The sequence below is a fragment of the Pteropus alecto genome, unplaced genomic scaffold (assembly GCF_000325575.1).
Source record: "Pteropus alecto unplaced genomic scaffold, ASM32557v1 scaffold199, whole genome shotgun sequence".
NCBI lineage: Eukaryota > Metazoa > Chordata > Mammalia > Chiroptera > Pteropodidae > Pteropus > Pteropus alecto.
The window spans coordinates 852805-865821 of record NW_006442489.1 but is presented as its reverse complement, the minus strand read 5'-3'; the positions used below and the strand labels follow the sequence as shown (position 1 = coordinate 865821).

At 45.7% G+C, this 13017-nt stretch overlaps 1 protein-coding gene across 1 annotated transcript in view; it reads left to right on the top strand.

Moving 5' to 3' along the window:
• Window positions 1-2908, top strand: part of SYNDIG1 (synapse differentiation inducing 1) — a 156614-nt gene extending 153706 nt beyond the window's left edge. Inside the window, exon 3 of the mRNA XM_006921508.1 lies at window positions 2750-2908. Within this exon, the coding sequence (XP_006921570.1) occupies window positions 2750-2908 (159 nt within the window). The remainder of the gene's footprint in view (window positions 1-2749) is intronic.
• Window positions 2909-13017: the final 10109 nt, after the last annotated feature.

The following is a 13017-nucleotide window of genomic DNA, read 5'->3' as shown; positions in this document are numbered from 1 at the left end:
TCATTGAGCATCCTTATAAAAGTGTTTTGAACTCTGTATCTGGTAGATTACTTGTCTCCATTTTATTTAGTTCTTTTTGTGGAACTTTGTTCTATTCTTTCATGTGGGACACGATTCTTTATCTTCCCATTTGGCTGCCTCTCTGTGTTTATTTCTATGTATTAGGAAGGGCCACTGTGTTTCCCAGTCTTAGTAGTAACTTTATGTAGTAGGTGTCCTATAGGACCCAGTAACACTGTCTTCCTTGGCCATCTGAGTTGGGTGTTCCAGGTATGTCACTCGTATGGGTCGTGTGTGCCCTCCTGTTGCCGTTGAGCCTTGGTTGCTGTTTTCTTATGGATGGGAGGGATTGACCCTCAGGCTGATTCATTGTGATGACCAATGGAGGAGCTGTTGTGCAGGAGCTGACCCTACAGAACAAGATTCGCTTTAGCCGAGCTCTGGTGCCTACAGTATATGCCCTTTGGGCGTGTCATCCTCAGATGTAACCCCAGGCAGTGCTCCAGCTCAGACTGAAGCTGGCCACTGGGCATGCAGACCAGGGCCTCCTGGGAGGGGCCCTGCCACAGGCCAAGTTTAGCTGTAGCCTGTGCCCTGCCCAGAGCCACCTGGCATGAGCCACCAAGAAATCAGCAAACGGCTGCCACCCACATTAGACTTAGATATATCTCGAAAGGCCAAGCTGAAAACTGAAATTGACTGCCACTAGCACCAGGTTTGGTGCTGCTCAGCAAGATGTATGGGGCATGCTGAGGCCAGATTATGATTGTTTGGGTTTTGTGAACCTTTAAGACATTTTAGGAAAGTCTGCAGCATGAGCCAACACCAGCCATTTGTATGGAAAATGCACTAGAAGCAGCTCAGGTGGGCCCACAAGTTGAGGAGGTCAGGATCTCAGGTAATCACCAGGGCAGAGTGACCAGTGTTAGCTACCTTTTAGGAGACTCATGTGTGGTAGCCACCTGGTTCTGCAAGCCAGGCATGGGAGGGTTCAGCAAAGGAACAATACCCTCTGCCAACATTTCTGTCTGGGAGAAAGCTGCCCCTCCAGCCCTCACTCTGAAACTAGACAACTCAGTTCCTCCCCATATGTTCCTGGTGCCTTTCGAGCTGCTGCCCCAGCACTGGAGCTCAGAGTAAGCGAGTCCATCAGCGATAAGTCTGAGCAGGCACTTTAAGAGGAAAGCCTGCAACTCCCTCAGCTCTCCAGCTCACTCAGCCATGATTTTTGCTGGTATTTACAGCCAAAAGTTGTGAGGACTTCTTTTTGCAGCACTAGAACCCTTGCCTGGGGAGCCCAGTGTAGGGCCAGAACCCCTCGCTTTTCTGAGGGGAGCTCCACAGCCAAAATATTTACCCAGATTCTCAACTGCCAAATACAGGTGCGGGACCAGCTCGTTTGAGCTCTCTATACTTCCTACCAATCTTGAGGTAGCCTCTTCTATGTGTCACCTGTTGTAGGACTTCTGCTCAGCTAGGCTTTCCAATGATGGCTATTCTGTAATTTAGTTGCAGTTTTGATGTGATTGTGAGAGGGGGCAAGCTCAGCATTTATCTATTCTTCCATTTTGACAAAAATTCCTCTCAATTTAGAAATACTACTTTTGTCACATGGAAATGGGATCCGGCCATAATCTGGTTCCGAGAAATGGACCAGAGAGCAAGTTAGGACATTCTACCAGGAGAGTGGACTCTGCTTTTACCCTGACCATACAGAATCCCTCACTGGCATAGGGTTGCCCGCCTCGGCATTACATGACACTCCTGAGAGTTATACACCTTGGTAACCCCCACCCTTATCTGCCAGAGAAGCTGCCATTTTACTAGGTATTTCCTCCATAATGATCACAGCTGAATCCCACAACAATCACCATACTCTTGGTTTTGCACCTAATCTCACTTGTAGAGCAAGATAAGGAAGGCTACACATCAGATACATCGCCCAAAATCTTTACATTCCTGTTTTTTTTCCTGCTACCTCATGACCCCAAGAAACATGAATTTTATTAGACCAACACCTTGTTATGTAATTGAACAACTATAAATCTAGATATTGGTCTTATCTCAAACCATTTTATTGGTGGATGAATTGTACCAACTCTAGCTATGCAAGGGAGGGAGATGATCAGGAAAGCATGATTCCAGGGCCACCAGCTGAAGAGTAGAATTTCAAGTATCCTGCAGTCGATTTCATGATCTCATGCCATTGTTTCTTCTCTGGGAAAAAGAACCATAATGTCCTTCCCCACACCCCTACTATGGTGTAAAGCTTAAATAAGGTAAGTGTGAACATACTTTAGAAAATTTAGTGTTATTCAAAAAAAAAAAGGAAATGTCATTATTGGGTAGAAAGCAGGGCATTGGAGGTGTAATATCTATCCCATCCTTGGCATACTGATGCCCAAAGCCCTGGGCCCCACATTGGTGGGACTCAGTTGGGCTACTGCCAACCATGGGTGTTTTCTTAGGACTCTTTCCTTTTGTTTACACTTTGAGTGTCTTGCAGTGGTGAAGCAGTAATAAGTAAAAGACTTCCCCCCCCCACCGCCAATTCCTTCTTTGCCAGTTGGAGATAACTGCTGTCAATAGGGGAGCATGCATAGTAGCCCTTGGCTAGTCTTTCTCCCTGGAATCAGATAAGTTCAAGTTGGAAGGGAGCCAGAGGTAGACCCTATCCTCACTTCGTTTGTTCCAACTTTCTCATCTCGACTTCCTTTTTCTTCTCCCTCCTTCCTTTCTAACTCTACAGACGAACAAAGCTGTGGCCAAGGGAGACTTCCACCAGGCCAGCACCAGCTCTCGGCGGGCCCTGTTCTTGGCTGTGCTCTCCATCACAATCGGAACTGGCATTTATGTGGGCGTGGCCGTGGCCCTTATTGCCTACCTCTCCAAAATCAACCACCTATGAGCTTCCTCTGGGCACATAGGGGAAGAACCTGGGGTCAGCTGTATGCAGATGCAGAGAAAGCAGGGCTGGCAAGAAAGACACACCTGTCTGATGCTGTATAGTATAAATTATTGTCAAATGATTCCATAACACCCTGAAATTTTCTAGTCACGGATTTCTTTGGTTTTTACCTTTTAATATTATTTTCACAGCACTGTGTAGAACATAAGACAGATGACACTGCTAACACTTCCAAGTGGAAGCTCCAAAGATCTTCACCCATGAGGCTGTCTCTGGATGGATTCTGGTGGATTCATGACAGTGCATCTCGCTCTGCAGCCTGCCAATGCCTGGAATGCCATAGCATAAGCAATATACAAAAAGTAAAAAAAAAAATTTATGGAGTATGGTGCAGTAGGAAGAAGGAAGGGAACATGTCACTTTTCTGTCTGTTGCTGTTCTTGATTCCTCTGGCATTCCCCCAGTCCATTCACCTTCCCTGTAGGAGGAAAATTGGGCTGAGCAGGAAGAAAGACAAAATTACTTGCTGGACCCCTACTACCACTGGTCTTCAGATGGGTCCAGCCCTGAGAATGCAAGGCCAGAATAGCATGGGACCTGTCCCCAGGCCCATTTTTCATTCCCTCCACAGTTCCCAGCCTAGGAACATCCTCCCTCCCCTGGAACGTGTCCAAATTCAGCATCCACTTCACAGCAATCTACAGTATTGGGCTTCATTGATCTGTGGGGGCAGGCCACCATCTCTCCCAAGACTCCTCCCAGAAAGACCCCAAGATTTGCTCCAGGAACTCAAGGCAAAGGAGCTGTGGATGCCACCTCAGCATAAAGACACAAGAATCAGCACTCACCTTGGTGATAAGCAGTGATACTAGTGATCTTAGAAGGAGATGAACATTCTCTATCAACTAAATAAATAGCTATTTTCTTGTCATTTTTTAAGTGCAGCTATTGCTTCATGCTGCTTAAGCCATCATAAGATGGATGCTGAAAAATAATTAATCACAAACATTTTAATACCATTTTATTGATGTTTCATGAGTGTTCATTATTTAACAAAAATTATTATATTTTAGCTTTTTTGCTTAAGATTTTTCTTTCTGATTAATAACAATTCATGGGTTTCACTTATAGTTTTTAGTTGTTTAAATAACTGCAGAGCCACCCAGGACTCAGCTGCTGAAACAGAAGTAGTCTCCTAAGATGAGAATCACATCATCTCTGGCTGCTTAAGTTCTACCTTGAACGCTATTAATAAGTCTTATTGTCCTGATACCCTCAGTGGACACTGAGACCATCTCTCTAAGAGAGATTCCACCCTAGTATTTACAGAATCTCTGCTACCTGGGTCCCAGCCCCAGATTTCTGATTTGATTGATCAGGGGTACAGCCTGGTGATTCCAGTGTGTGGCAGTTCAGAACCACTGTACTGGAATAAGGACTCAAGTTTGATCTCCCTCACCCTTGACCTTAAACACTTAATATTTTGAAAATTATTAGCACTGTCTTCCTGGGTCAAGTCCAAGATCCTCTACCATTTGGCTCTAATGGATGTTTCAAAAACATGCTCAAGAAAGAATATGTGGAAAAAGCCCAGATGTCTCTGTAAGAGTCAGAGAAACCGGATGATGGCATGGATTTAGGATCAAACCAAACTGGTTTGAATCCAGTTGTGCTACTTTCTCGCTGTGTGATCCTAGGTATATGGGTGCACTTCTCTGAACGTTATCTCTAAGAGAGGCCCACTTCCTAGGACTGTTGCTGAGTGTATGGACACAGAGCCCAGCACCTGGTATGAGTCATGCATAGAGACTGGGGTGGTCACCATGATTTCCAGTGTCCAGGTAGTCATCCATTGCTTGTTTGTCTCCTCCCGCCTTATCAGCCCAGTCTCTCAGGGTCTGTTCATCAGAAGCCATTGTGTAAAATGGACATCTTTGCATTTGACCTAAAACAATTCATTTTAAGTTCAAGGGGTGCCCAAAGTTCCATGTCTTTGGATTTGGCTAAGAAGTAGAACTAAGGGAGTAGGTGTGTCCTGACCCACCATCTCCACCACTGCATCATGGTTGCTTTAGGACAGCCCCTCTGTGCCCAGGCACCCTGTCTCCTGCTAAACCAACCTCCTATCTTCTCTCAGTCCCTGCCTTTTAGATGGACAAGGCTCCATTTAAAATGGCTCAGCCCTCTCTATACTTTATGAAGCTCTACCAAATCCTTCCCAGGGATGAGCACCAGGACCACATGTGGTGCCATATGGTATGACTGTTCATGTGTGTGGGAGGGTTGGGGCCAAACCTGTCAGGACAGTTAAATGAAGCGTGTGTGGCCCTGCAGCTCACTTGATAGATAAACATAACACAGCCCAGTCCTATGACCAGCAGAGGAGGTGGTTGCATATCATCCTCGGTGGCTCTGTTAGTGACTGTTCTGCAACACAGCCATCTTCTAAGTATGTCAGGGCTACCATGCGCTCCTAAATTCACATTATCCTAGTGGTCATTGCAGCCACTATGGATGAGGTACTGTCCTGCACAGGCCCTGCACACAGTCCCAAGAACCCCAGCAGATAGGTGACAAAACTGAGGTTCAGAGAAGGTAACTCACCCAGCACCAGGCAAGTGGCAGCAGTAGAGCAAGGAAAGATGCCCCAGCTTGGTGCCCCTCCAGGCAACAAAGCACTGCTGGTGGAACGTGCTTCCTTACCCCTCACCATGGCACAGGCTCGTTTCTTTCTTACAAAAACTCTTTATTATAACCCTTTTATTGACAGAGAACCAGAGCACATAAGTAATTTTCCCCTGAGTCATAAGCCTGGGAAATAGCAAAGTCAAGATACATCCCAGACTATTGGATACTAAGCCCCATCAGCCTCCTCTTACACCTTGTTGCCTCAGCTGTGGCTTTACAAGCAAGAAAAATTGTGTCTGGGCCCAGAACCCATTGCTGGTGTGTCAAGACTCTTAGGGAACCAAAAGGTACTTTGGTTCATTTTCCACAGCATGTATTTGCCAGCAGGTGGTAGAAGTGATGTGGGGCAAAGGGTAGGAAGCCTGAGGTGAATTACATGTTAAATGACATCTCAGCAAAGGTAGTTATAGCATATCTCGTTCCCATGAACAGTGGTCTCCCTCTTTAATCCTTGGCATCCCAGGCCAACCTATCTCCATCTGCTGCAAGGTTCTTCCCTGTCCCTGCTTCACTAGGCATGCCTGGCTTCATCAGGTGTCCTCACTTCACCAGATGTGCCCCTCTTCACCATATGTTACCCTCTTCGCCAAGTGTCCCCTTTCATCAAATGTCACTACTTCAGCAGGTGTCCCCACTTGCCCAGATATCCCAATTCTCCCCAAGGAATTACAATGGGTCCAAGGAGAACATAGTGAGAGAGGCTGCATCTGTAGGTCACTGTGCCATCAGCAGCTGCCTAAGGTGCCACAGACAGTTGGGCCGCACAGCTGATGAAACAGGACTCTGACAATAGGACCAGCCTCTTCAAAAGCTGGGCAGGGCATTCTTCACAGCAGCCAGTTATCTGGCACCTCACAAGATGCCAGCAGTCTCTCTCATTTAGAGCAGCCTCTGTGTTTTAAAAGCATTAATGGAGCAGCCTTCCCATTTGCCAACAACTGCTACCACCCCCAGATGTACAAATGCTGAATGGTTGCAGCAGCTGAAACCATGGCCAAAGCTGCCTTTTCAGAGCCCCTTGCCTGAGTTTCAGGGCCTCACCCCTAAGGTTTTATAGGGGCTCTTAGAGGCCTCTTATGGACTAGGATTCAGCACTAGCACTTATGAAGACGATTTCATGTTTCACCTTTCCACCTTCAAAGTCCACCTGCATTTGTTGCCATGAATGCTGACATCCATTGACCCAACTTACCAATAAACCATTTAGTGTAAATTCAGACCTGAGCTGAGGCTGACTTCTCTAAAAATGCAGCTGTCCCGTCTTCTATCTGTGCTATGCTGATGATGTTGGGAGCATCAGAGGGAGCCAAGAGTGGTGTAAAGTTGTGGCTGTGATGTTCCCACCCCATGATTTTTTGAAAGCCTTTCCCAGTACTCAGGTTGAACTGCCCCCGGGCTGTTTGTCATCTCATTGAGCTCCACCTGAGGGGATCAAGGCTCACCATGGGTGAAGAGGGCGGGAGAGGGAGTTGTTGGCCCCGCATTTAAGGTACATTAGGTTTTCGTGGCCTGGTGGCTGTCCTGCAGTGCAGGAAGGACAATGATGAGAACAATGATAACTGTCAGTACAGCTGCCCCACACGGCAGGACTTGATGACCTTGAGAATAGAGCTCCCTATGGCTCTTTGTAGTAGAGAATGTGTCTTGAGGGCTCTAAAGATTTGCCCAAATCCGCCAGCTGGAAAATAGAGCATGGCAGGTTCAAGAGAAGTGATTAGGATGATGAGGAGAATGTGGGTGCCTCCAGGGAGAAGCACTGGACCAGAGACATTCCCAGGGATGGAGCTAGTCTGAGCTTTCCAAACTCAGACAATGGTAGAGGAGCAGGTATAGTCTGAAATATTGTCTCAGATTTTCTACCTTCACTGAATTCAACAACAGCATTGTAATTACTCCGGCCTTTGGGTCATGATTCTTCTTCTCTGTGGTGGGTCTGGGATGCAGGCAACAAGATGATTATATCTTTAGTGAAGCAGTACCATCAATTTCCTCTATCACCCAGAAGCCCTTTCTTCTAGCACAGAGTAAGATCTGGGCTTCACTTCCCATGCCAGTGAGACAGGTTCATGAATCTGAATTCAGCATCTGGCCATGTACTCCACTGACCAACAGATAGTGAAAATAAGGCACTCTGCTAGGGAGTGTATTCACAATCCCCTGTGGCCTCTAGGGAACTGTGCCTGGTTTGTTCACTGAAAACAGGTCATTTCAAGCCAATTTGAAGATCATAGTTGATAAATGGAAAGAAGGGAGGAAGGTAGAGTGAAAAAGAAGGAGGAGAGCAAGCAAGGATGCACAAAATCATAGTGCCAACACCACACGAAGCTCTTCATTCTCTCGGGCCTTCAGTTATGACACCCACAACCTGAGCCCAGCTCATGGTTCAGCTGAAAAATAAATGGTGATTTGGGTCTGTCTGCACCAGAGAATGCATATATGAATTCAAACTATTTTATTAAAACAATCAAAATTCATAGATGGGACAAGATGGGGAATGTTTAGCATTATCCTAAATCACTTTATATCTACATTTCCTGGATATGGCCCCAACCCCAACACATTTTTTTTAAATATATTTCTTCTATTAGATTTGGTAAACGAAGTATTCCTGATAAAAAGAAAGAGTCTGCTAAGATCAGATATTAATAAAGGGCTAAATAGTTTAAAGACTAATAAAGAGCTATAAAATCTCCCCAGCTTAGTACCATGAGGCAGGTTTTTCATTTATTCTCTCAAGAGGTCCTGTGTAATTAGAAGCAAGAGATAGTCACTGTCTCTAATTTGAAAACAGGGATCAGGCCTCTTTAATATTCCTCACCCTTTGTTTTAGCCCATAATGGAATTAAATGTGGAGGCCCCCCAGATGACACTCCATTTCCATTCCCAAACAGAAATCCAGCTGTTCCAGAGTCCCAAATCAATTCTCCATCTGGCATTCTGTGGACACTCAAACAATAAGTCATTTTAAAATAACAGGTACTTTAAATTTGAAGAATGCATTGCAAGTGAATCTAGCTTGATATTCACAGCAATCCTGCACCAGGCCTATAATATCCTCAGTGTAAGATGAGGAAACAACGAGTTCAGAGAGGCTGTTTCCCCAGCATGACCAGTGGGGAAGTGACAGAACCAAGCCTCCGGCTCAGCCAAAGGCTGATAAGCCTGCAGGAAGATGGGCAGGAGCTGGGAAACTGGAAAAGCCAGGCTTGCTTCAACTTGAGCCTGGCATGTGGCTGCCCTGGAACTGACACAGCTACTCAGTTGGGACAGGGATCATCCCTTGACCCCATTCCAGGGCTCTAAGAGGCCAATTCACAGGGAAGTGGGGACAGCAGTGGGAAATCCCAAAGACATACAGCCAAGAGAGAGTGAGGCTAGAGCCTGGATGACTCCCCATGGCCTCAAGGATCATTGAGATCTGACAACACATGAATGAAAAGAAACAGGGTCAGTTCCCCTTGCCCACTCTCCACTCCAAGACATTTGTCAATATCTGGAGACATTTGGGGCCATCACAACTTCCCATCTAGTGAGTAGAGGCCAGGGATGCTGCTGCTCAACAAACTACAATGCACAGAATGGCCCCATAACAGAGAATCAACCAGCCTGTGCTTCGCTATCTGTCTCAGTCAATCACAGCACAAACATTTGAAAACTGACTCTGAATTCAACACTACCTAGGTGGAACACCACCCAGCCTGGTAAGCTCGTAATCCACTGACAGAATAACCACACTTTATCCAAACCTCTTTCTTACCATAGTTTAACTAAGAAAGAAAGGGAAAGGAGGAGGAAGAGAGGAAGAGGGAGGCACCCTGTCTCCTGGAAGAAGCTTCAGCTTCCCCAGCCACACATCTATCCACTTCTACTAGCACAAGTGTCAGTACTAGTTAAATAGTTATAGTACAATAATAATATCCCTCACACTTGATATGTTGTGGGGTTTTATAAAGACAGCTTTCCTGATCACTCATTTACTGAGCCCCACAGAAATACTCTGATTCAGAAGGGATCATGGGCCCATTCACTGGGCCAGGGGTCCACATGAGAGACTTGCTCAAGTCAGTATGGCCAGTTGGTGAAGAATGAGACTCAAGTCTCCTTATCTGAGGCCAAGCTTCCTTCCCCAGCTGATCTGTGAAGGTGCAAGCCAGAGAGGTGTTCACACCAAGTCATGTGTACATTGCCTGGCTGTCATTTCCACGATGCTGGTCTAGATGCCTCCAGGAAGCCACATGCCTCTACCTCTGTAACTCTAGGTCAGAAATCAGATCCACAGAGCCAGAGCTGTACATAGGACAGGTTTTGTTTCTCCTGCTCCTTCCCAGCAAAGAAAGGGTGGACTGAACTTGAAAACTGGCTGGATGAGGATTCATCCATGCTGAGGACATCGACCTCATTGCATTAGAACCAGATGCTGCAGAGCAGCCTTTTCCACATCAATGGTATGACAAGCATGTGCTAAGCACCTACTATGTACAAGGGTTGTGATGGGCCCTTGCGGGACAAAGACAGGAAGAGATCAGATTTGGGAATGCTCAAAGCCTCATTAGAGACAGAGCAGGTGTGGAAGTCAAGACTGTGGGTACCAATATGTGCAGAGTTAGGGCTTCAACATATGGATTTAGGGGGACACAATTCAGCTCATAACACCACCCAAGCTCATGCATCGTCCATCCTTATGACTGCCTGCCTCTCTCCACATATACTGCTGTAGTTATCCTGATCCCCTCATGGTGCTGAGCTGGGGAGATTTTATAGGTCTTTATCAGTCCTTCAACTAATTTAGTCCTTTAGCTATCTGATCTTAGCAAACTCTGTATTTATCATGTGTGAAAGAGATCTCCTTCTGGACTAAAACTTAGCTCAGTTGTTCTGGGAGCAGAGCTAGCTTATTGTGGGGCAGCTGGGAAAATTTGTCATTTCTAAGTTGTGCACCAACAGGAAAAATAAATATGTTTTTCATTTTAAAAGTTTGCAAAGCAAATTTGATTCTCATGGAAAAAACCAAGCCATCTCCTCCTTTAACAGCAAATCCATAGATCTTGGAGGGTAGGCCTTAGGGAATGTGAAACAGTAAAGAAGCTGCAAGAAAGTGGACTGCCCTGGGATCTGCTTCCAGAGCCTCCTCGGCAGCCTGAGAGCATTTTTGTATCCTTATGAAGCAACTCAAGGTAGAGGAGCCCCATGTTGTTCCCATTGTCTCTGCCCACCCCCTACCTACAAGTAGATGCTTTCCCAGTAACCAAGTCCTTAGCAGCCATTTGGGGCCTTCTACACCCAAACTTCCAGCAGAGATCTGACACTCTGGCTCAAATTTGATAAGATTGAGGCTTTGCACCACTGTCCTGGAATGTCAGAGGTCAACTCAGAATTCTCCTAACCACACGCCCCGCAACATGGGCAGTAGCTGGAAGGTGTTTGATGTTGGTCCAGGTGCTCTGCCCTCTGATACAAGGCCTTCCAGGCCTACCCAATGCCCACAGACCACACACTGTATGTCTATGGAAAGCAACCAAGGCACACATTCTCTAGAACAAGGGTATCAGCCCCCAGGCCATGGACCGGTACAAGTCCGTGGCCTGTTAGGAACCAGGCCACACAGCAGGAGATGAGCAGTGGGTGAGTAAGCAAAGCTTTATCTGTATTTGCAGCTGTTCCCCAGTACTATCATCACCACCTCAGCTCCACCTCAGATCATCAGTCATTAGATTCTCATAGGAGCACCGGTCCCTGGTGCCAAAAAGGTTGGAGACCGTTGCTCTAGAAAGCCTTCTTTGACCTCTGCCTCAATCCAATCTGAACATTAGCCTTCCCCTGAGACTCATTCTCACCTAATTGGCATGATTAGCTGTGCACCCAATCACCCAACACATCTTTATTGCAGAACTCCTCAGTGCTCAAAGCCACTCTGAGCTCGAAAGTGATGGGAATCAATAAGAAAAAGTCCTAGGCTCCATGAAGGAAGACAATGAGCATACAAACAAGTAGCCGATAAAGTAATTGCAGATCATGGGGAGGTCATGAAGAAACAAAGGCAGGAGACAGAACGGGCATAGGGCGTGCAGGGCAAGTGGGAATAGCCAATCCAAGAGGGTGACATTGAGATGCACTGAAGTCCACTCAGGTGCTACTGATATAGAGTGTTGGAACATAAGAGGCTTAGAACATGGTGACTCAAATACTCGGATCTGTTCTTGAAACTTATGTGTCATCAGAGACATGCAGAGGGGCCTGTGACCAGCTCAATTTGCTGTTCTATAACGCTCATGTCCTCTGCCCCAGGCCAGGGAACCCACTGCCCATGTACCCATCAGTAAAAGATGTAGGAAGTTTGTGGGAAGAGGTATGTAAGAATTTATAATGGCCAGAATGAGGGGCAAAATCAAGTTGTCACACCAGAATGGTGACAAACACCAGCTCTAATAATAATAATTGATGATGTGGATAATGAAGATGACTATTTGTGTGTTACAAGATCTCAGATGATACTCTGGAGCTGTATCTTGAAACAGTTTCTAAAAGAGCATAAAATGAAAATCTCAAGTGTTCAAAATAACCCCTGAATTTTGTAACATAAAATGTAAAACTTCTGCAAAATAAGAGCATAATGTAAAAGAATTGCATTCTTTAATGAACACTAAATACCCATATCCATGAGTTGGGGTTTACAGTCCTGTACAGTAACATATTCCCGCATCATGTGCACAATACAGCCCAGCATATGTCATCACTCAAAAGGACACTATCTATCAGAGGAGTCATCACAGTGTTTGCTGCTGGCAACAAGAGATGCAAGAGCATGAAGATTTCAGCTTGCCAGCTTTTCCTGTTGGTCAAGCCCTCTATTATAAATAAAGTGAACTTACTCTAAGACTGACAGGAAGGGACCTCTGTTCCAGGCACCCTGAGGCAGCCTTCCAGAGATTTGAGCAGCTTATTGGCAAAAGCTGGCCCCTAGTAAAAGTGTCCTGCCAAGTTGAGAAACTCAGAGAACAAAGGACATTTTGAAGGTGAGTGCAGAGCTGTGACATCTCTCTTAATGATGCATACAAAAGGATGAGAGAGAGGATACTTAACATAATTATGGAATTGGATGAGATGTGACTGTAATACAGGGAGGTTAATTTCCTGCCATGGTATGTGGAGTCTGCCTGTGATCTCAGTTCTACTTTGCACATGTGGAGTTGAAAATAGGTGATGATGAGGATCCTCCTTTTTTCTAGCATACATCTTCCCCGGTACCTCTCACATTCTCCAGGGACCAATTTTGCACGTTCTCTCCAAATGTTTGTTGTTCCACTTTCGATGAGCCACCAATTCATTTCTTAACTTTACTCTAGTTGGGGGATTTAATTTTTTTTTCTCAATAAATGACTCAAAAGTGAATGTTTCTCTGGGGCTCAGAAGCAAACTGATCC